Below are 24,718 nucleotides of genomic sequence, written 5' to 3' on the forward strand. Positions count from 1 at the left end.
ACTCAGACTTTCCCTTGCCTCCCTGCAAGACCATTTGTTCTGGTTCAGCCACTGAGACCTGAGCAACAGCGAGGCACAGCTCCTTTTCCTGAAGCAGGCACAACTGGATCCCCACAGAGGCAGCCTTCATTTGAACAATTTCCTTTCCACTTTATCGTCTCCCAATCTTTCAGGCATTGAGTTGATTAAATTCAGAGGAAGAAATAGGTCAAATCCTCCGTTCCATAAAAACTAATTACCTTCTCTGTCCTCCTCTATCTGTCCTGTGAGGTGGGGTAGTCTGTTTCCTTCCTTTTTCTCAGCATGGTCTTCTGCGTTGTCAAGGCCCTCTCCACTGGGCGGGTGGCATGAGGTCCTCAGATGTGTGCAGGTGCCCTAAGAGGCTTCTCTGGTCCTCTGGAAAGAACTGCGATCCCTGCAGGGAGAGGCATAGGAACGTGTAAACAGTCTCGCTTGGCTCAGCCATTGACATTTCAGCATAGGTATTGATGCCAGCAGGCCAAGTCCAAGGACCCAGAGGGGGTGCCCACAGGACCAGCCAAGGGGCTCCTTGGCTTTGTGAGGATGGAAAGCAAACAGGAGCCAGCAGGAGGTGAAGGAAGAATTTACTGAAGATATATACAGAGAGACATACAGACACAGCATCTGGGACACTTGGAAAGGAAAAGAGTTTCATGCTTGCTTGGGCTCTGGGGTTTTTTAGTGATGATTGTGGTCTGGTGCACGTGTCCTCTCAGGCATCCAGAAACTGGGCAGAATGAGGACAAAGTCCAGGTGTCCATTGTAAGTCACTTATTCCCTGAAGCCAGAGATCTTGACTTCGTGATGATGTCTTAGCACCAGCAGTCTGAAATATGCATGATAGCTTCTTTCCTCTGGCCACTCTCACCTGGTCCTTCCTTAGATGTATTCTACCCTAGTGAAATGATTCACTCCTGTCCCTTACAAAGAGTACAAATGCTATTTACATTATAAGGCATGGCTAGAGTGGGGTGGGGGTGCAGGTCCTGGCTAGAATACAAGCTGGAAAAGAGGCAAAGGGGAAAAAATAGCTTTTCCTCTAATGGGGTGCCTTCAGGTTTCCTGTCCAGTATCACTGTTTTCCTTCTGGGGGCGTCATCTCTTCTCCACTTAACACTGACAACTATGCAGATTTCAGCTATTTTATGCTTCAGCTTCCTACCTGCCTAGGCAGCCTAACTATCCGTTCCATCCCTGCCTCCCTGCCTCTCAGAAGAGCTCTACTTTTGCATTTCCTGGGCTAGCCCCCACCTCTGTACCTCTTAGCCAACATGTCCAAAGCTGAACAGATCACCTTTGGTAGGAGAGAAAAACAATTTTCCCTCTACCCTTCTAAATTCTTGGCTGGGGTCCCCTGTTACAAAAGACAGATTAACAAGAGAAAAAGGTTTTTAGCATGTATATCTCATGTATACATGGGACATACCCAGGGTAAAATGAGAAACTCTCCAAGAGGTAGCTTAGAATTCAGACCTAAATACGACCATCAGCTAAGAGCAAAAAAGGGTTTGGGGAAGGCCAATTGTAGGGGGGTCGACCAGGAAAAGTTTGGTCAATAAGAGTAAGGCTTATTTTTTTTTTTAATTTTTAAAAAAGTTTATTTATTTTGAGAGTGTGTGTGCAAACACACATGTGCTCATGAGTCGGGGAGAGACAGAGAGAGAGAGAGAGAGAGAGGGAGAGAATCCCAAGCAAACTCAATGCTGTCAGCTCAGAGCCCAATGTGGGGCTGGAATCCACAAACTGTGAGATCACAGCCTGAGTCAAGTGAGACACTTAACCAACTGAGCCACCCAGGTGCCCAGAGAGTAAGGTTTATTACACAGATTTAAGTCAGTGGCTTCTCCACTGATGAGAGTTTCTTAGGATTCACTCATCTCTCTCTGGAAGAGACACCCTCACAAATGTAGATTTCTTTTCTAAATGTAAATTTCCCTTACAAAAGGGTAACTTCTACTCTGTTTTCAGAGCTCCTCCTCTGTCTGTTCTTTCTTAAAATAATCTTTATGCTAAGGGGGCTTATTTGGGGATGGCAAATTCTCACCCTTCACCTTCCATAGTAACCCACTTGTTTCCCTGCATGTCCTATCTCAGCCGATTGCTGTATCATCCAAGCCAGAAACCCTTCCCTCTTCCTCGTACACATTCGGTGGGTCAGCAAGGCACGGTGATTCTGCCCTTTGCTCCTGAATCTTTCCCCCTTGCACCCTCAAAGCCACGTTTTTAGAGAAGGCCCTCAGTCTATTGCAACAGCAGCTTCTAGGCTGGTCAGTCCTTTCTGCACCTGCCCGCCGCTGCTCTGCAGCTGAAGTAGATTTTAAATAACAAATCAAATCATGGCGCTTCACCGCAAAAACTTTTTCAGCTACCACCCGCCCTGGATAAAGTTCACTTTTGCAAACCATGCCCTTGAGCACCTGGCCCCAGACTTCTTCCCTGCATTGTTGCCAAAGCACACTGGAGTCCAAATACACAGAACCATTTGCCATTCCCAGAGCACGGGAGTTTCCTGTCTCTGGGCCCGGGAGGCCTGCCCCCACCTCCCACCCCCACCTCCCACCCCCACCTCAGCCCCTCCTTTCCGAGTTTGAGGAGTTCCCACCAGCCCATGAATCTCAGCTCTAGTGTCAACTCTGCAGGTTTCCTTGACTTCTCCCCACATCCAGCCAGGCCTGGGTCCTGTCCCCTGTGCACCTTCAGTAACTCTGAAGTGAGGACCTCTGTGGAGCCCCTCCGTGCTAGGCCCCCTCAGGGCCCAATGCAGACACTTACATGACTAACCAGCACTGCAGCAGCCTATGGAGATCAATTCTTTTCCTGGCAGGTGCTGGAGAGAACAAAGTTTTTCTCTACCCTCTTAGCATCCCTGGCTGGGTCTGAAAATTAAGCTGAAGGACAGATTAACAGGAGAAAAGCATACACCTTTTTCTTTTTTATGTTTATTTTTATTCTGAGATAGAGTGCAAGCAGGGGCGAGGGGAAGAGAGAGAATCCCAAGCAGGCTCTCAGCACGGAGCCTGACTCGGGCCTCGTTCCCATGACCCTGAGATCATAGCCTGAGCTGAAATCCAGAGTCACAAGCTTAACAGACTGAGCCGCCCAGACACCCCAAAGCATACACATTTTTAAAAATATTTACATGTACATGAGAATCTTTACAAGAGAGCAAAGTGACCAGATCGGGAAGCTTTTATATCATTTAGACAAAGAAACAATAAATTTGTGAAGAATTGACAAGACAAAGGGATTTGGGCTAGGGGTAATCCAACTAGGGCTAGGTAGTCCTTGGAAGATAAGGGCTGGTTTAATAAGATTTGTTTGCAAATTCCTCCGATGCCATGGCAAGGCTGATGGGAGTGTGACTCCAGAAAAAGAAGAATTTATTTCCTGCTGATAGTCCAGAAAAGGGGGAATTTTTCCCCAGGGTTTGCTTTCAACTCAAAATAATTTTTATGTCAAAGAGGCATATTTTAGGATGACATATTCTGGTTTCCTTCAAGGGCTACCTCGTATCCACAGAGTCCCGTATCTAAACATGAAAAGTTGTTACGAGAACTCTATCTCTACCTCAAAATAAATAAACATAAAAAAGAAAAACCCTAACAAATCTGGAAGCCCAGAGCTGGCCCAACATTTTGTGTCAAGTCACCGGGGGCACTGGCTTCACGCATATCCCATCCATGCTGGGCTTCTTAGACAACAGTCCCCATCTTGAGAAGCTAAGAGCCCAAACCACCTATCCCAAGCCCCACAGTTTATTGTCTACATTAAGGTGCCCTCACTGTTCTATGACCTTCATTAGCATAAATTTACTAGCACAGACTCTTACCTTGGAAAAGCAAAGTTGCAAAACCTGGTTTCACTGGAGAAATTGTGGAAAGTCTTGTCAAATCATCAGCAGATGGTTTACATTCTTAGATTTGCCTTACTTATCTTGTTGTGTCCCCTAGTTGTAAATTGTTAAACCGTAATCCTTACCCAGTCCTAACCAAACCTCCTTCCCATCACATTAAAAGATCTACATTAGGGGCACCTCTGGCTTAGTCGGTAGAACACGTGACTCTTGATCTTGGGGGTTGAAATTTGAGCCCATGTTGGCTTAGTCGATAGAACATGTGACTCTTGATCTTGGGGGTTGAAATTTGAGCCCATGTTGGGTGTAGAGATTACTTAAAACACACACACACACACACACACACACACACACTTAAAAAAATCTACCTAAAAGCAGACCTCAAAGTCTTAATAAGAACTTCCCCTTTTCCTGTTGAGACCCTATCAGTCTTCCTTATGGGGGTTAAGTAATAAACTCAGCTTTGCCTTATTGACAGGTTGTTTGGGAAGCCAATGGTCACCAAGACTTTGTGTTTCCCAGGCTTCTCTATCTAACTAGGAGATTGTTAGTGTGCATTCAAAAGGAGTTTTATTCTCTCACCAAGTTCGACAGTGGAATTCTCTATCTTCAGATGTTAATGGCCGTGTGCTGTGAAAAACCTGCCTTTGGCTTTTTCCTGGTGGCAAAACCCACCTGCAGATGCGATGATGTGGTGCTTTCTGAGAAGTGACCAGCAGAGGGTGCTCTTGAAAAAGAATTATTTGGAAGCTTCTTGTCAGGGACTGGAAAATTCCCACACAGGAGGCACCACTTAATTTTCATTATTGTAATTAATGGTAAATGCAAGTGGAGCTTCCACAGGACATAAAACAGAAGAGGAACAGAGTGATAGTGGTGCCCACGGCAGGAAACCCAGCGGAGAACCTTCCCAAAGTGACACTCAGATGACAACTTAAAGCTTCTAGTGGGGTTTACCCTCTCACCAAGAGTCCTGCAATAACAGAACTACCTCCAACCCCCTGCAACCAAATAATTCTGAAACCTGCCACATTTAGCTCGTGCCATGTAGAAGTCCAGAACTACTTACTTTGGGGTTCCTGAGAAATTATTCTCAACATTCATGTAGAAAGTCACTCTAAGCTAGGAGTTAGCAAACTTTTGGTAAGAATAGGTAATTTTACTTTTGCAGGGCCATGCAGTTTCTGTCATAACTTCCCAAATCTGCTGTTGTAGCTCAAAAGCAGGCACAAAAAATACAAAACGAATGGCTGTGACTATTTTCTGATGAAACTTAATTTGGGGGCCCTGAAATTTTGAATTTTGTATAACTTTCACAGTCACACATAGCCTTCTTCTTTTGACTTTTCCCAACCATCTAAAAATGTAAAAAACCATTAAAATTTTTTTTTAATGTTTATTTACTTTTGAGAAAGAGAGAGAGACAGAGTGTGAGCGGGGGAGGAGCAGAGAGAGAGGCAGAATCTGAAGCAGGCTCCAGGCTCTGAACTCAGCACTGACCCTATGCGGGGCTCGAAATCACAAACCGCGAGATCATGACCTGAGCCTAAGTCAGACGCTCAACTGACTGAGCTACCCAGGCATTCCTAAAAACCATTTTTAATTTGTAGGCCATACAAAGACCAGATTTGGCCCACAGCCTGGGGTTTTCCAAACTCCGGCTCTAAGCCATCTGTCACCCCAAACTTTTTACTCCATCTGTAATTTCTACACCTCTCTGAGAGAATATCTTTGTAAAATTTTCTCTCTGATACCATCTGGGAATAGCCTCGAAAAAAGATGAAGGAAACAAAACATCTCTCTGAGGTCCTACTATTACTGAGCGGAGAATTGTTGAAAATTCTGGACTGAGTTCAGGGGTTAATAAAAACCCATGACTTTCGAGGGTCAACACAACTAATTGCCTTTTCTGGTGTGAATATTTACTGCAAAATGCCTGTTTTGCCAGGGAGGCTCTGCCGGATCAACCCTGAACTAGGAGAGAGAGTGAAGGCGAAGCCAAATACACCAGGGTTTGACTCCCGAGTCTTACTGAGAGAGGTCTTGGACATGTAGGTGACTTCACTTCTTCAACTGCTCTTATCTGTAAAATGAGGGGATAACATTACCTATCTGATGGGGCTTTAAGGAGGATACACAGTAGGCAATAAATGGATGGTAGCTTTTATTACCTAGAAGATGGAAATGAACCGAAGAATTACTTCGTCAGTGTATGAGAACCAGCACAGTCTCCAACTTCAGTAATGGGTTACATAGCGTCTTGGTCCACTTGGACTGTTATATCACAGAATACAGTAGTCCATATGGCTGGATACCATAGACTGGGTAGATTAGAAATAACAGAAGTTTATTGTTCACAGTTCTGAAGGCTGGGAAGTCCAAGATCAAGGTGCTGGGAGATCGGGTGTCTGGTGAGGACCTGCTTCCTGGTTCATAGACAGCTGTCTTTTCTCTGTGTCCTCACATGGTGGAAGGAATGAGGAATCGCTCTCAAGTCTCTCTTATAAAGGCACTAATCCCATTCATAAGGGCTCACTCTCATCACCAAATCACCTTTTAAAGTCCCTGCCGTCAAATACCATCACGTTGTGGGGGTTAAGATTTCAACGTGTGGATTTGGGGGGACACAAACTATTCAGTGTATAGAAAGAATAGGGTAACACAAATGGATTGTGAGATCTCGAGAGCAGGGCACACACTGAGTTCCTCTTTTTCTGACTCCCTAAGTTGAGTCAGTGCCTGGCACCTAAATAGGGCCTCAGTTGTGGGGAAACACCTGTCCCGGGATGGAAAGCTATGCATTGCTCAGGGCACACTCTTCCTAGTTGTCTGGTTCCATTTCCATGGGGGCTCGGCACCTTTTCTTGCCTTTGAGCTGTTTTATAACTCTGTGAGTTATAGATAACTGAGAGCTATGTGAAATACTTCCCACTTTAGATAGGCAACTACATTCCGTCTAGTGGAGGTTCAGTTGGCTTCTCTCTCCCCATGTAAAAGAAGACAGTTTTATACCATTTGCAAATTCATTTCAGTGTTCCTGTTCTATAAATGTGTCTGCTTTTTGACCTCTGTTTTGAACCAGTTGTAACATCTACCTGATTTCCTTAACAATAAGGAATTAAATAAAATCTTCAACATGTGCTTATTTTACACCTGTGAAAGAACCATGATTTTTTTTTAACCTTTTTTTAGCGGGAAATGATCTCTTAAGACACTCATTGTGAAACTGAATTCAGGAATGTCTTTTTAGAAAACATTTGAACAGTCTCCTAGGGGACAACCTAAAACATTTCTGTCTTGCCCTTTAGAGTCATCTTTTCTTATGTTCTACTCATGACTCTGACACTAAATAGCTATAAGATTTTGAATGACACATTTCCCCATCTGCAAAATAGGGGGTGGAAGAGAAAACTGTTCACAAAGCAGTTTTCAAACTTTATGACCTAAGGACCTCTTTCCACTTTGAAAATTATTGAGAACACCCTTGGGGCACCTGGGTGGCTCAGTCAATTAAGCAGCTGACTTCGGCTCAGGTCATGGTCTCTTGGCTTAATGAGTTCGAGCCCCGCGTCGGGCTCTGTGCTGACAGCTTGGAGCCTGGAGCCTGCTTTGGATTCTGTGTTTCCCTCTCTCTCTACCCCTCCCCTGCTCGTGCTCCATCTCTCTCTCAAAAATAAATAAGCATTAAAAAAAATAATAAAAATAAAATAAAATTATTGAGAACACCTTCAAATTATTAAGGCTTTGGCTTATGTGGGTTATATCTATTGCTATTTGTCGTATTGGAAATCGAAACAAATTTTTAAAAATAATGCACTTATTAATTCTTTGAAGTAACAGCAAACCCATTACATGTTACTATAAATAACATATTTTTATAAAATATAACTATGTGTTCCCAAACCAAAAAATACACGGAGGCAAGTGGCATTGTTTTACATTTTTGTAAATTCTCTTACTGTTGGGCTTAACAAGAGAGTGCTGGGCTCTCATGTGCATTTGCATCCAATCTGCTGTGACATCAGTCGTCAGTCGTCAGTATCACATAGGCACTAGAAGCTCCACTGTAGGCTCAGGAGAGAATGAAAGTAGAAAAGGCAAATTATACCAGAGCATTATTATGAAAATAGTTTTGAGCTAGCAGACCCTCGGAAAGGATCTTAGGACCCTCAAGAGTTCTGGAATACTCTTTGAGACCCGCTGTTGTAAAGTAAACCAAGATAGCCCACAGGTAGGAGCAGTGATTTTTGTCCTCCGAGGAAGGGACGCACCAGGGAATCATGCTGACCCCTTTCTTAAAGCGACAGTTTGCTTTTGCAGACAGTCTGTAACAGCAAGTTTTTTCTCCTATGTGTGCTTATGCAAATGCAGCAGTATCTGTTGCTCTGTGTGACAAGCTCCAGTGGGATACTGCATATTTCTGAAGGAGGGACAGGAAATGGGGTGGGGGGTGTGGTGGGGAAAGGAAATGAGCACCATTCTTATCCCTTTCCAAGAAGTTCTGGGTGAAATCTTGAAGCTGCATTTGCAAGGGCCTTTGTCCTGAGATTCTTATCCTTTCCTCAGATCAATGCTTTTGGAACAAAGTCGCTGGAAACCTCCGCTGCCACCCAGACCCTGCTTCTGACCCTTGGAGGGTCACTGGACCCTGAGGTTACAGGGAAGCAGTTGTTAGAAGAGCAGTTGGAAAGGGAGGGGATTTTCCCCTCCTGAAAGACCTGAAAAACAAAACAAAACAAAACAAAACAAAACAAAACAAAAACAACCGAAAAACCATTTTGGACTTTCCCTGTTAGACTCATTGTGATTTTCCTTGCACAGGCTCCTTGATACCAGGAAATATTTTTTGTGCAAGTGAACACTTTCTAGGTACCAAGCGACCACAGTGAAGGAAAGAAAGAGTTCACTGATTTCTTCATTCCAGAAAAGCAACTTAGAGGTTTGAAGTTTACAAACAATCTACTTATTCTACAAATGAGAACAGATTCAAAACTTGCCTTCTTGGGTTTGTGTTTTTTTTTTTTTTTTCAAGTTTGTTTATTTTTGAGAGAGAGTGCAAGCAGAGGAGGGGCAGAGAGAGGGAGACAGAGGATCTGAAGCAGGCTCCGTGAGGCAGAGAGCCCAACGTGGGGCTCACACTCACAAACCATGAAATCCTGACCTGAGCTGAAGTCCTCAGACGTTCAATCGACTGAACCACCCAGGCGCCCCCTGATTCAGAACTTTCTAATCGCCTCCTTCTCAAGTACTCACGTTCAAATTTGCATAAGATAGTAGTTAAGGGTTAAATTTTGCAATCAAGACGGATGTAGTTCTTATCCTTGATCTCCACTTCATAGCAAGGGGAACTTGGGGAAATGTCAACCTTTCCAAATCTCTAATTCCTGGGCCATAGAATGGAGGGGAATTCATTTGAATGTCCCCCCAAAGCAGAGCCTGGGTCTAGGCCTTGGATGAATGTAGTTTCATGGTGGTGAGGGTGAGCTCAGAAAGTGGAAATGTAGTAAGAAAAAAAAAAAGTGAGACAGGGAGGAAAAATCAGTACAGTGTATTCCTGCGCTGGTTACTATTCTGGACAATTGAGGCTCAGTCCTGACAGAGAGCCTCTAAGAAACCATATGAAATGTACCGCAGAATTATCCCCTGGAGGGTGGGTGCCTGTAACATTAATCCAGACTCTCATCTCTCATTGGTGGAGGATTGCCCCCGGGGGGAATGAATTTCCCTGGGGAAGAATAAAACCCCTGCAAGTGTGGCTGAAATCAAAGTGATATGACGCATATATGATATCTGCTACAGGAGGTAAAGGATATCCATGCCATAGAGTTATTGTGAGCATTGACCCCACTGGTGCCTTAAAATGTTCAGCATTGTGCCTGGCACATAGTTTAGTGCTTAATAAGTGTTCTCTTGATCATTGTCGCTGCCACTGCTATTACGGCTATCATCATCATGATGATTATTATTTTTTTATTGCTTAATTTACATCCAAGTCAGTTAGCATAGGGTGCAACAATGATTTCAGGAGTAGATTCCTTAATGCTCATCATCATGATTATTATAATTTCACTTTCTTGAATGAGAGAGATGGACGTAAAGGTATGGCTTAGGAGACTCTAGGAATGCTACCTAATCCACAGCGTATCCCTTCTGTATAGTTTACCACGACCTATGACCAATTGTGGTGATTATCATAGTACTTTTATTTTCTCCCTTTTTGTTCGGATGTGTGTGTCTTTTGCCAAAATTTGGGTGCATAGATAAGGCACATTCTGCTAGTTGTATGGCGTGGGATAAAGGTTGCTGACCATAGCTCTTGAGCAACACTGTCTAATAGCATTTTCTGGCAACAAGAGAAATGTTCTAGATCTCTGCTCTCCCATACAGTAGCCGCTAGCTGCACGTGGCTATCGGACACTTGAAATACGGCTAGTGTAGTGGAGGAACTGAATTTTTAATTTTACTCAATTCTAGTTAATATCCGTCTAAATTGAAATAGCCATGTGTAGACACAGTAACTTAAAGATGGTGTTCCCAGTGGAGAGTGGAAAAGACCCTTCCCCTGGGGCTAAAATTAAGGCGATGTGGGCCCGCGGGGTGTAATTCATCTGGCTCCTGGGCCCTCCGGTGCCCACTAGATCTCACTCCTGGTTTGGACAGTGCTGCTGCCACTGGGGCCAAGGGGCTGCTGACTGAGGAGAAGGAAGCCCTGGGGACGCTAGTTGGCACCAGTTGGCACAGTTTAGTCCACCGTTCTGTGCACAGAGCCAACTGCTGACCGTTGTGCGGCAGGGAGCTGCTTTCTCAGCTGCCTTTGGCAAGCTCGCAAGCCCAGCTTTTACTAGTCACGCCTCTGCCATGTCCCATTTCTCTCTGCAGACCTGTGTGCTATGCCGAATCCATCAATAATCACTGTTGAGTACTTACCGTGTTCCCAAGTGCTGTGCTAGGCACCGAGGCCTGCCTAACTGGTGTTTTCTACTCCCAAGGAAGTTAGTTTACCCTGAGAGACAAGATTTTCATATAATAAGCCATGGATTCCAGCCTCACCTCCTCTTCTCTCCTCCCCTTAGCTCCCTGTGGTTTACACCTTGTCGTTCTGATTGGTAATTGACTATTTCCTGGTCTCCTTCCTCCACTAAAACCACAAAGTCCATGAAGGACGTAGTGTCTACCCCAGCACAAGGCCTCACCTACAGTCAAATACTAAATTATTTGAGGCTGATGACAAGGGCAATAGGAGTTGAGAGGAAAGAGGTAAGTATTTCCTGAAGTCATTCACAGACAATATGGAATTCAGACTAGGTTTGAAAGGCGAGCGAGATTTATTTACTTGAAGAGGTGAGCAATGGCATTCCAGAGGAATAACATCATAAACAAAGACGTGGGGTTAGGTTTGAAAATGCAAACTGCAGGATGAACCACAAGAAAGCTTAGAAAACAAGGTGGAATTGGTAGGGTGGGGCTCGACTCCTCAGGGCCTGGCCAGCCAGGCAGCTGAGTGTGGCTTCTAATGGGTTGGTAAGAGCATCATGAGCCAGAGCACTCTGGGTTCTGTGCAGAAACTGGAGGTTACATGCATGAATCTGGCAAGATGTGGTTTGCATCAGTCCTTTTTTTTTTTTTTTTAAGTTTATTTATTTTGAGAGACAGAGAGAGAGCCCATGCATGTCAGCAGGGGAGGGGCAGGAGGGGGAGGTGGGGGAGAATCCCAAGCAGGATCCATGCCCAGTGCAGAGCCCAAAGGGATGCTTGATCCCATGAACCACAAGATCACGACCTGAGCTGAAATCAGAGTTGGACACTTAACCGACTTGAGCCACCCAGGCACACCGGCATCAGTGTTTTTGACTTTAACCTTCTTTTTCTAGTGGGAGCACTTCAATTTCCTTTAGATCTGCTATTTTGCCCCTGTGGTACAGTGACCCTGGGGTTCAGGGATGGGTGGGATCTCGAACTAGATCCAGCCAGTGGAGAGTCTTAGAAAATGTTGCCAGTGATATAGCCAGTGACTTGTGCTGGAGCTGTTACTATCTTTCTTCTGTGGTTGCTGACCAGGTGAGAGCAAGCCTTACACTGCCAACACTATCCTGTTGCTGAAGGCGGGCGGGGGGAGTCTGTCTGAGAATCAAACCGATGCAGAGGAAAGCAGGGCCAAAGGACGAGAAAGACACCTGATGACATCATCTCAGCACCTGGATCCAGCTGAGCCTGAAGTGGGACCTGTTTCTGAGCTCTCCGGTTACATTCAGCCAGTTTCATTTAGGTTCCTGCCACTTGGAACCAAAGGAGTCCTGATTAATGGGATGGCTCAGAGTGGGAGGAGATGAGTCAGCGTGGCCACCCCAGCAAGTGTGGCAGGAATTCAAATGTGAGGTACTGAGGGTCTGAACCTCTGGGGGCTGAGAGGAAAGGATGTGAGTCCAAGCACTGAGAAGGAAGCATCTAGACTTTCCCCTCTCTTCAAAAGTTGTGCGATCAGTGTCTAATGACTCTTTATCACCTCTTCCTCCAGGAAACCTCTGTACTTCTCTCTTTCATTTGGTTTTGACAGCTTAGTGAAGCAGATATTCTCATCCTCACTTTATAGCATGGAGAAGTTAAAGAACTTGCCTAAGGTCCTATGGGAACTCTGGGGCCTAGTTCTGCTCCTCTAGCTCATGCTGGAAGGGCTCTGTGGATACTGTACGAAGTCACCAGGCACTGTCTTTGTGTCACCTTAGCATGGAGATACACCCCCACCCCAGGGCAGGGAGAAACAGTAGGAGTTCTTACTGAGGAAAGGCCTGGGAGCCCATGACCCTTTTCATTAAAAATAAATTCTGCCTGAGTCTCCTGGTTCTAAATAGAAGAAAATGTAGATTTGGGGCAGAACCGAAGGGAAAGGGATTTCCCTTGGCAAATTATTTGCAATTTGTGGATTGGAGCTGACCCAGCTCCGATTCCCACGTGATTGTGAGTGCTGCCTACAATGTGACCAGCTTATTAAAGAGCCAGAGCTGAAGGCAATCCTCTCACGGGGGCTCAACAAAACAGGAACAGAGTTAAAACCCACCAGCTTCCTCCCCACGGTGTCTCATGCCTAGGATCTGCCTAGATTCTCACCCACAGGTTATATGTCGACTCCTGGACAGCCACGTCTTTTGGCTGTAGGAATAAGAGCGAGCATAGATTTGGTTGGTTTACGCCTTTCCTTAGGCATTATGCAAAGCTCGCTGTCGTTAAGTCCTGAAGTCATGGTCCTCGGACTATGCCATGTAGGTGAGTACGTGTACTTAAGTACCACTGCCAGAAATTCTTAGTTGGGGCCTACTGTCTGCCTTCTTACTAGGCATCCCAGGTGATTCTGAAGCAGGTGGTCCAGGGACCACTGTCTGAGAAACAGTGATGTAGGTGGACAAGTACGTTCACTCCAAGTGGCCCCTTTACCAGTTTTAAAGATGCTGCTGTCGCTGGCACAAGTCCTGAGACATCTAGCACCTCCTTCATTACTGACACGGCCTACTACTCACTGGCATAATTTGAGGGACATACAGAAGGTTTTGTTGACTAAGAATATCTCTGAGGAGCTACTGAATCTAGAGAGTGAGAGCGTGAGCCACTGAGAGAGGCACAGTGCAGTGTGTTCAGTGCAGAGCCCAACGTGGGGCTCCATCCCATGACCCTGGGATCATGACCTGAGGTGAAATCGAGAGTCGGACACTTAACCGGCTGAGCCACCCAGGCGGCCTCCAGTACCCCATTTAGTGAACAACTTACGGAGACCAGACTCTCTGTGTTTATTTGTGCGTGTGTGTGTGTACAAGTGTGTGTGTGTGCACGTATGAAGGAAAAATCCCAGTGCGGCACACTTACAGCACAGTAGAGCGTAATCGCAGTTTGTTTGTCCTCATGGTCCAGCCTGCCGGAGCCCTGGGCTCTCCTCCGTCACCTTTCTCTGTCCCCATGCATTGTACCAAAGATGTAGAGACCCAGGGAGAAAGGCTTTTAAAGAGTCTCATGTGAGTCTTTCCTTCCTTAGGGCACCTCTATTAACAAAATCCTAAAGAAAGCCAATGGATTTCTGTTTCCCCATCCATCCTGTTACATGTCACCATCCTTCTCAAATTAACCATGAAATCGATGGGCCAGGTGGCCCACGGGCCCTCAAATAAAATTGACTGCATGTGAAATGCATTTGAAAATTCCATTTATTAAAACAAATACATTGTCCATGGGGGATGAAAATTTGCACATCACATTCAGGTTTTCCTTCTTTAACATTTCTGTATTTTCCTCTCTTTGAAAGACACACTCCATAGATCTTATATAGGAAAAATGTGAACCATTCTTGGGTTGGGAATATATTAATGTATATGTAACAATTCACCTTTGCCAGGAGCAGCTTAAAGCAAATATTAAAAAAAAATACAAAACTCTAAGACAGCATGCTTGATTTCCTCAATTCCCATTTGTGAATAGGAGTATATGGATAAATTGATTTAATTTCTCCTTGGTAAGCAATCTCTTTCAAATATTATTATTAAAATTACCCTCAGATCAAAGTACTTTTTTGCAACCTCTAATTAAAATTAAATAGTACTTGGTTTAAAATCGAAAAAAAAAAAAAGAAATTGGAATATTGAGGATGATAAAAGATATTTTTCCCCCTAAATATGAGGGTTATTGTTACTGTTTAAACTAACTGCATGGCAGATTCTCATTACTATCCAATACATTATATGCAGATATTAGGGCCTTGAATAATTAAGTTTTCCTATTGGTTATTCCTTAAGATAAAGTCATGCTGGTGGAAATGATCGGTGAACTTCTAACAGAATTAAAGCTCTTTAGAGGTATAAGTCATCAAAAGATTTCTTTTCCCCTTAACAAGTAAAAATACCAATAAGCAAAAACGCATATAAAGACTCTGGTAGTATAATTCCATACGATAGGACATGAAGGTACGACAAAGCCAAAACATTTTCCTTAAACGTAATTTCAGATGGGCTGTGTGTTCTCTGCCTTCTCTCTTCTTTTGTAAACAAGGTCGCACACACTTTGGAACTGCCTTAACTTTTCTAATTACCAGAGCCGTATTATGGTGCATCCTTCAAGTTTTAGTTCCATCTTAACTGCTCCAAAGATCTAGATTCACATAAAAACATAAAGAGCCCCTCTAAGAAACATAAATGATGTGGATTATGAAAATCCTTGGGGTCTCGCAACGACACCTTAATCACCACCAAAAGGTGCTTCATTCACAGTTGTTTTTGTGTGACTACATGGCCAATTCATGTTTTGACTAATTTTAAAAATGTGATACGGTTTTAGTTGATTCCACGGTAATACTAAGCTAATGGTACAATATGGTATGTGGTTTAAAAACTACTCTGCCAAGGTCTTCCCACTGTATCTGCATTAGTGTCTCACTGATTGTAACAACACCCCAAGGTTTGAACAGCAGTATCTGGTTACAGAAGTACATTCATACCTTTTGCAAATGTTTCAGCAGTCCCTTTTCCTGGCCCCAGGCGTGAGCTTTAATTGGATGTACTTATTCTTTTGCCATCATGCCCATAAAAGGAGCTAAGGAAAATATTTACTGTCTCAAAACCTGTCCTTGGCATATTAAGCTTTTACATCTTTTTTCCTTCCTTTCCTTTTTTTTTTTTTTTTTTTTAACAGAAGGAAGAGAATGGAAAGAGAATAGAATGAATTTGGAAATGGTTTTCGTGAAATCAAAGTAAACAGTGAGATGTAAGAGAGGTCCTCTTTTGCCTGGGAATGGCACAGAAAAAAAGTGATGCAGGCTTCCAGGACCTTCCATTACTGATGAAGGCTAGAGCTGTAAGGAAAAATCACTTTCAAGATCATCTCTTGGGAAAAGAGGGCTCTAGCTGCCAGGAAGTTGTAAATAAAGACTGAGAGACTCTAACAAACAAGATGGAAAACAAAACCAGAAAAGGTTCTACTGAAAAATCTGCTGAGTGAAAAGCAAAGACCATCTCAGTGGCAAAAAAGAGCCAGAACCTTTCTGATGTTGCTGGCTGAGGGGGCCGCACCTGCCCCCTTCTCCCTGGCAGTGAACAGCCAGGATGCTGAGAATGGGTCTTCTCTGGAGCCATCCAGGTTTATTTCTCCTGGTACTTGAACAAACAGAAAGTGTTCTTGAATCTAGAATTTCCACAATTCAGGGAAAGATGAAATTTGCCCTTACTCTAACAAAAGCACCTCCCAACTGATGCTGAATCCTTCCCTGTCCTGTTCAGTGGTTCCTGTGCTGTCCTGGATCCTGGACACAACCAAACTGCTTTGGATTCTGGAAAATGCGTCGAAGAGGCGTATACGCCACTGTGAACTCAGAGGTATTTTAGGCATGGCTAAGGCGCTGAAGTGATCTCAGTTTTCAAGAGACTGAGATTTTTCTTCTCCAGCTTTTCTCCTCTCGCGTTCCTGTTCCAAACTTCAGAGTGAAACAACAAACCTTCTGAATGGATGTAACATAGGGACGTTTTCATGCAGTATCACTCAAAAATTGTCACAAATATATGAAAGCACCAGTCACAACACATGATTTACTTTTACTTGCAGAATCAAAGCTATCATGTACAAATGTTAGGAATTGTGATAAGAGAACACAGACAACCGGCGTTTTTTTGTTGTTACTACCATGAGGATAAACCACGGGGAACATCTCCTTACATGTTTGGGTTCTCATCCTTGGAGTTCAGTCTTACGGACAAGTCCAGTCTTACCTTTGTACTACTCTAATGGGAAGGGGTGGAAGGAGAAAAGAAAAAGGCACAAAGACTAAACATCAATGCCATAAAACCGAACTGCGGCTACACTGGACAATTCAGCTTATCAAAGGGTATGCTAAAGGCAATATTCATTCCAAGAAGGTCATACACATCTTAGCTCAGTACGGCTGTCTGTTTTGATTTTTTTTTTTTTTTTTTTAATATGAAGCAGAAACATAAGGTGTGGGGAGGGATAGCAGAAAAGAAATGACGCGGATTTTATCTTTACAGATTCCCCCTCCTCCAGGCAGTTCTGCAGATATCAGATCTCTTAATTTGGGATGTGGTTTGGCGATCATTCTCATAAAGGGGACCAGTTCTTTAAACATGCATAGCCTGGAGTTTCCAGGATGGTTCTCCTCCCTCTCTTTAAATGCTGTGGACTAGAAAGGCGCCCACTTTGCTAAGAACTCTACATCAGTGTCCCAGGAGCCTGGCGGCTCTTCAGGCTCCTCACGAAGGCTTAAAGGATGGCGCAGAAAAACTTCTTCTCCCTAAATGGGTTTTCTGAAGCCGGGACGGGGGTCAGCAGGGGGTCTTCCTTGGCATGGGCCTCACAGTAGGCCATCAAGTCTGCAGCCGCCTTGGATACCTGGAAAGGAGGACAAAAAACAACCGGATGTTTAGACGCGGCATCGGCAGAAGCATCCGTGGCTTCCATCAGTCAAGGCCCAGACTTCAGAGTCCAGCTGCCTGGAAGGATTTGGGCTCAACTCCACGCTGCACTGCTCACCAGCTCGTGTGAAAGACAGGCGGGCGCTCAACCTCCATAGGCTCCGTTTCCCGGTCTGCAAAGAAGGGAGTTGGTGATCATGACCTCTCAGGACTGTCTCCAGCAGTCCCGGGAGTAGGCCCAGGCGAGTGAGGCCCTTAGGGCACAAACGGAATGGGGTGCTCACTGCTAAGGTCACGTGAGGATCAACCCTGCATGCGCACAGCCCTGACAGTGGAGGTCTCCTGAGATTTGTGCCTCAGGTACCTTACTAGGTGCCTCATCATAGTCCCAGCCCTGGCTGCAAGGATTAAGTGAGTTAATCCACACAATTTACGTAGTGCCTGGCACATGTAGGCTTTCCATCCAGGCTAGCTATTATTATCATTTCATAGTTGTGCCTTCTTGCTTCGGGAACTGTGTTAGGATGCAGAAAGGCTTGTTCATTTCCTTTTTAAACAAACACAGCAGGATGTGCACAAACACAAAAAATGCACATAACTTTATGTATTCTTATATTTTTACAAATTCTATGTTATATATTCTTATACATATATAATTATGTATATATCTGATAAATACATATTATTCCTTCAATCGAGCACTGTATCCTTGAGGGAGTCCCATTACAAGGCTGGTCATTGATTTCAGCGATACTGTTATTTCTCACATTTCTGTAGCTTCTTCTTGGGAATTGTCTGGACTACCTTCCTTCGACCAGTCTCGACAATGGCAAATTTTCACTACTTGAGGGTGGACTTCATTTGGTAAAATAAACTAAAGGTCATTTATAACCACATCTGGGGACTAGGTGGATGATCCACCTGAGGAATGGTATTTGGGCTCAAAAACCATAAAGTTAAGAGTTGGTTTCTTACAGGACATAATATACTTGCTCTAGAGATCACTCCAAAAGATTTTCAATATCGCTGCACTACTAGAATAGCCTTTCAAAGTGACTATTGAAAGGATAATCCTCTGTAAGAGTGGGATGGAGTCTATTATTACTAAACAAATTCACTGGCCCACCTTACAGGTAGATTACACACACCCACCCAATGACAGCAGACTTGCTCTAGCCAATGAGATGTGAGAGAAGTGATGTGGGTCACTTTAGGGTCGAAGCATCAAGAACCAGTGCATAGTCTGCCATATGCTTTCTCTCTGCCAGATTGTCCAAATGAAGCAATTTACTGTGAACCACCTGAATTGATTCAGAGGTTTTAACGAAAGGCATAGTGGCCATACCCTGGATTTGTTCCTTGCCTTATGGCCAAGTTGATTACAGCTTTGCCACTTAAAGGCCTTTCAATTTTATGGTTTGCTGGTTTCGTCATCTAACTCCACAAAGCTTTGAATTTTTGGACTGTCTGTTCCTTTCATCACACACCAGACAGAGGCAATATTCTGGATAGAGGATGCTGTGACTGCCAGGATCCCTGATGAAAGTGACATGGTGTGGAGTGGCAGCTGATCCGTAAAGGATATGTGGTGGGAATATCCACCAACATAACCCCCAAGAATGTTTGTTGTAACCCCCTTTGTTGTTGTAGCCCCCAAGAATGGGAGGAGAGGACCTTTTGTTATTCCAACAAAACCTGGTCTATACGGACTGATATAAAGAGGTATAGGAATTGGTGTGTGCATTAGTTTCTTCAGTCTGCCTTAATAAATTGCCACAAACTAGGTGACTTAAAACAACAGAAATTTATTCTCTGGCACTTAGTGTTAGAGACTGGAAGTTCAAAATCAAGGTGCCAGCAGGGTTGGTGGTTCCCAATGGAGGCCCAAGGAGAATCTGTTCCGTGCTTCTTAGCTAGTGCTGGTGGTTTCTGGCAGTCCTCAGTGTCTCTTGACTTGTAAATGCATCGCTCCAAACTCTACCTGCATCTCTCCGTGGCCTTCTCTCTTGTGTGTCTCTGTCTTCCCACGGTATTCTCCTCTTCGTCTATGCCCCAATTTCCTACCTACCAATCACTGGATTAGGGTCAACCCTAATCTAGCTTGAACTCATCTTTCCTTGATTACGTCTTCAAATATCCTACTTCCCAATAAGACCACATTCTAAGGTTCCAGATAGGTTTAGGGGACACTATTCAATGCAGTAGAGTATATTTGTGTCAGAGTCAGTCTCACCTTTTTTAAAAATTTTAAATAATCTCTTATTTACCTTTTTCCCAGCTTTATCGAGATATAATTTATATACAATGTATAACTTTAAAGTGTACATTGTAATTGTTTGATACACTACTATACTGTGAAATTATAACTACAGAAGGATAATTACTACCTCTGTCACCTCACGTAATTACCTTTTTTTGTATGTGTGTGGTGAGAGCATTTAAGATCTACTCTTTTAGCAACTTTCAAGTATCCAATATACTATTGTTAACTGTGTCACCCTGCTGTACATTAAATCACCAGAATTTATTCATCTTATAAGTGGAAGTTTATAGCCTTTGACCAACATCTCCCCATTTCCCTCACCATCCAGCCCCTGGCAACCGCCATTCCATTCTGTTTCTGTGACTTAGATTTTTTTAGTTTTCACATGTAAGTGATATACAGTGTTTGTCTTTCTCTGACTTATCTCACTTAACATGGTTCCCTTAAGGCCCATCATATTATCACAAATGGCCAGATTTCCTTTTTTCTCATAGCTGAATAATTCTCCATTGTATGTATATAACACATCTTCTTGATCCATTCATCCACAGATGAACACTTAGGTTGTTTCCATCACTTGACTATTGCAATGAAGTGCAGACCACTCTTTGAAATCCTGATTTCATTTCCTATGGATATATATACTTTTAATTTTTTGAGGACCCTCCACACTGTTTTCTGTAATGGCTGCACCATTATACATTCCCACCAAAAGCAAATAAGGGTTCCCCTTTCTCCACTTCTTAACCAACACATATTATCACTTGTCTTTTTGATAACAGCCGCTCTAACAGGTGTGAAGTGATATCTCATTGTGCTTTTGATTTCCATTCCCCTGATTAGTGATGTTGAACATCTTTTCACATACCTGTTGGCCATTCATATGTCTTCTCTGGAAAAATGTCTACTCAGTTCCTCTGCCCATTTTTTAATCAGATTTTCCCCCTTCTTTGAGTTCTTTATATACTTTGGATATCAACCCCTTCCCATGTGTATGGTTTGCAAATATTTTCTCCTATTCCATAGGTTGCCTTTTCATTTTGTTGATGGTTTCTTTTGCTGGGCAGAACCTTTTTAGTTTCATGTAGACCTTCTTATTTATTTTTGCTTTTGTGGCATGTATTTTTGGTGTTGTATTTAAGAAATCATTGTCAAGACCAATGTCAACGAGCTTAGTCCCTATGAAATATTGTTTTCAGGAGTAGAATTTAGTGATTCATTACTTGCATATAACACTCAGTGCTCAACACAATAGTTTCATTCTTTTGCATGTGATTATTCAATCTTCCCAACACCATTTATTGAAAAGATGATCTTTTCCCTATTAAGTATTCTTAGCTCCCTTGTCAAATGTTAGTTGATGGTATATAGTAGGGTTTATTTCTTGGCTCTTTATTTGGTTCCATTGGTCTGTGCGTCTATTTTTATGCCATACTGTTTTGATTACTATAGCTTTGTAACAGAGTTTGAAATCAGGAAGCATGATGCCTCCAGCTTTATTCTTCTTAGGATTGCTTTGGCTGTTCAGGGTCTTTTGTGCTTCATTATGAATTTTATGATTTTTTTATATTTCTATGAAAAATGACATTGGAATTTTGATAGGGATTGCACTGAATCTTCAGATGGTTTGGGGTAGTATGGACATTTCAACAATATTAATTCTTCTGATCTATGCACATAGACTATCTTTCCATTTATTTGTGTCTTCAATTTCTTTCATTGAAGTCTTAGTTTTCAGTGTACAGCTCCTTCACATTCTTGGGTAAATTTATTCCTAAATATCTTATTGTTTTTGATACTCTTGTGAATAATTTTCTTTATTTCTTTTTATGCTATTTCAATGTTTTGTATAAAAACACAATGGATATCTGTATGCTGATTTTGTATCTTGCTACTTTACTGCTTAGCAAGTTGATTAGTTCTAACAGTTTTCTGTGTGTGAGATCTTTAGAAATTTTCTTTATCTGAGATCATATCATCTTCCAATGGAGACAATTTACTTCTTCCTTTCTGATTTGGATACCTTTCATTTCTATTTCCTGCCTGACTGCTCTGGCTAGGACTTCAGTACCATGTTGAATAGGAGTGGTGAGAGTGAACACCCTTGTTTTGTTCCTGACCTTAGAAGAAAAGCTGTCAGTCTTTCATCACTGAGGATGATGTTAGCTTTGGGCTTGTCATATATGACCTTTATCATGTTGAGGTACATTCCTTCTATACCCAATCTGTTGAGTTTTAATCCTGAAAGGATGTTGTATTTTGTTAAATGCTTTTTCTGCCTCTATTGAGATGATCATATGATTTTCATCTCTCATTCTACTAATGTGATGTGTCACATATATTGATTTGTTGCACCATCCCTGCATTCCGGGATAAATCCTTTTTCTTTTTAAAATTTTTTTTTAACGCTTATTTATTTTTGAGACAGAGAGAGACAGAGCATGAACGGGGGAGGGTCAGAGAGAGGGAGACACAGAATCTGAAACAGGCTCCAGGCTCTGAGCTGTCAGCACACAGCCTGATGTGGGGCTCGAACCCACGGACCACGAAATCATGACCTGAGCCAAAGTCGGCTACTTAACCGACTGAGCCACCCAGGCGCCCCATTGTGTGTGATCCTTTTAATATGCTGTTGAATTTGGTTTGCTAATATTTGGTACAGAAGTTTTGCATCTATTCACCAGGGATACTGGCCTGTAATTTTCTTATCTTGTAGTATTTTATCTAGCTTTGGTAGCAGGGTAATGGTGGCCTTTTCAAATGAGTTTGGGAGTATTCCCTCCCAATTTTCAATTTTGGAAGAGTTTGGGAAGGATCAGCATAAATTCTTTAAATGTCTGGTAGGATTCATCAGGGAAATCATCTGGTCTTGGGCTTTTCCTTGTTGGGAGGTTTTTGGTTACTGATTCAATCTCCTTACTCTTTATTGGTCTGTTCAGATTTTCTATTTCTTTATGATTTAGTCTTGGAAGGTGGTATGTTTCCAGTAATTTATCCAGTTCTTCTAGGTTATCCAATTTGTTGGCATATAATTTTTTCATAGTAGTCTCTTATGATCCTTTGTGTTTCTGTGGTATGAGTTGCAATATCTTCTTTCATTTCTAATTTTATTTGAGCCTTCTCTTTCTTTTCTTCGTCTAGTGAAGGGTTTGTCAGCTTTACTCATCTTTTAAAAACCAGCTGTTAGTTTCACTGATCTTTCCTATTGTTTCTCTGGTCTCTATTTCATGTATTTCTTGCTCTTATCTTTGTTATTTCCTTCCTTCTGCTAACTTTAGGCTTAATTTGTTCTTTTTAAAAAATTCCTTGAAGTTTAAGGTTAGGTTATTTAGGATCTTTTTGTTGTTGTTGTTGTTTTGTTTTGTTTTACATGTTGCTATAAACTTCCCTCTTGGAACTGCTTTTGCTGTATCTCGTAAGTTTAGGGATATTGTATTTTTTTTTTTTTTTTTCATTTCAAGATTTTTTTTATTAACCTTCTGATTTCTTCTTTGATACATCGGTTTGCTGTTCGGGAGTGTGTTAACTTCCACATATGTGCGAATCACCCAGTTTTCCTCCTGTTATTGATTTGTAGTTTCATACCATTGTGGTTGGAAAAGATTCTTTTTATAATTTCAGTCTTCTTAAATTGGCTAAGACTTATTTTGTGACCTATTATTTGTCCTGTCTTAGAGATTGTAACATGTACACTTAAGAAGAACATGTATCCTGCTGCTGTTGGATGGAATGTTCTGTATATGTCTATTAGATCCATTTAGTCTAAAGTATAGTTCAAGTCCAACATTTCCTTATGAATTTTTTGTCTGGGTGAGTTATGCATTTTTGAAAGTGGGCTGCTAAAGCCTGCTACTATTATTTTATTGTTGTTTATTTCTCTCATCAGGTCTGGTAATATTTGCTCAATATATTTAGGTGCTCTAATGTTGTATAGGTTTATGATGGTTATATCCTCTTAATGATTGACCCCCTTCATCATTGTATAATGACCGTTGTCTCTTGTTACAGGTTTTGGCTTAAAGCGTTGCTCTTTAATTGATATTACATTGCTTATAAAAAGATTTTTATTATGCTCCTACTATGTTTTAGACATTGCGTTTTCCCTGTTGATCTACACAATTATCCTGAGGTAAGAAGTGTTATTGTCTTTTCATAAGTGAAAAATTAAGGCTCAGCAGATTGCCTGAGTTTTCCAATGTCATATAGCAAAGCACATGGCAGAAAAAGAACTGAACCTGATGCTTTGCCATTAAGCCACAGCTATCCACATAGAAGCTACTCAAATGCAAGGCTAGTTCCAAAGGTTGAAATTGAAATTCTTTGTGCATCTTCATGAAATGCTATTATGATAGAATGAAAGGAAACAACTTGTTCTTCTCTTAGCTCCTCTAAATGAAAGCAAAGGACAGACTTTCAGACTGAATCTCAATCACTGTGTGTGTGTGCCTTTTACTTGTTTGAGCCATGGTCATTATTACCCCAAACAGGAGCTCAGCTGTAGGCAGCAATGACTAGGCAACAGGCATATCTAAAACTCACTTGTTAAGAAGAGATCCAGCACCATCCCTATTCTGCAATGTTCACATACAAACACAGGCATACCTCAGAGATATTGCAGGTTTCATACCAGACCACTGCAATAAAGTGGATACCACAATAAAGCGAGTCAAATGAATATTCTGGTTTCCCAGGGCGTATAAAAGTTATGTTTACACTATCCTGTAGTCTATAAGTGTGTAGTGGCTTTATGCCTAAGAAAACAGCGAACATACTTTAAGTGAAAAATACTTCATGCTAAAAAATGCTAACCGTCATCTGACTTGTAGCAAGTCATAGTCACTGATCACAGATCACCACAGCAAATATAATAATGATGGGAAAGCTTGGAATATTGCAAGAATTACCAAAATGTGACACAGAGACGTGAAGTGAGCAAACGCTGTTGGAAAAATGACACAAATAGACTTGCTCAAGGCAGGGTTGCCAAAAACATTCAGTTTGTAAAAAAAACAAAAAAACAAAAAAAAACTGCAGTATCTGAGAAATGCAATAAAAATGCACGATAAAACAAGGTATGCCTGTGTGAAGCAGAGGTTTTCAAAATCTTTTTATTAAACAAAAAGTGCTACATTGAGAAAAATTAATAGCTTACGTGTTGCATATATCTTATATTTGACCACTTGA

The 24,718-nt window shown here is 42.3% G+C and overlaps 1 protein-coding gene and 1 long non-coding RNA gene across 5 annotated transcripts in view; both read right to left on the minus strand.

The window, feature by feature from the left end:
• Window positions 1–5,587: 5,587 nt before the first annotated feature.
• LOC147579959 (uncharacterized) lies at window positions 5,588–8,890 on the minus strand. Of its 2 annotated transcripts, XR_015252373.1 has the most exons (3): window positions 7,834–8,890; window positions 6,046–6,195; window positions 5,588–5,957 (listed from the first exon to the last, which is right to left on the minus strand). It is a non-coding gene; the product is annotated as an uncharacterized LOC147579959 (long non-coding RNA). The 2 variants fall into 2 exon arrangements; XR_015252372.1 differs by lacking the exon at window positions 5,588–5,957 and having other exon boundaries at window positions 6,019–6,195.
• A 5,156-nt stretch (window positions 8,891–14,046) lies between these two features.
• Window positions 14,047–24,718, minus strand: part of GNG2 (G protein subunit gamma 2) — a 120,796-nt gene continuing 110,124 nt past the window's right edge. For all 3 annotated transcript variants that reach the window (XM_086709758.1, XM_025919925.2, XM_025919924.2), the window contains one exon: window positions 14,047–17,248. In XM_086709758.1, the coding sequence (XP_086565884.1) occupies window positions 17,120–17,248 (129 nt within the window). In that variant the 3' untranslated portion in view covers window positions 14,047–17,119. The remainder of the gene's footprint in view (window positions 17,249–24,718) is intronic.

Source organism: Puma concolor, chromosome B3, assembly GCF_028749965.1.
Source record: "Puma concolor isolate L17-30 chromosome B3, mPumCon1.1.hap2, whole genome shotgun sequence".
NCBI classification, from domain to species: domain Eukaryota; kingdom Metazoa; phylum Chordata; class Mammalia; order Carnivora; family Felidae; genus Puma; species Puma concolor.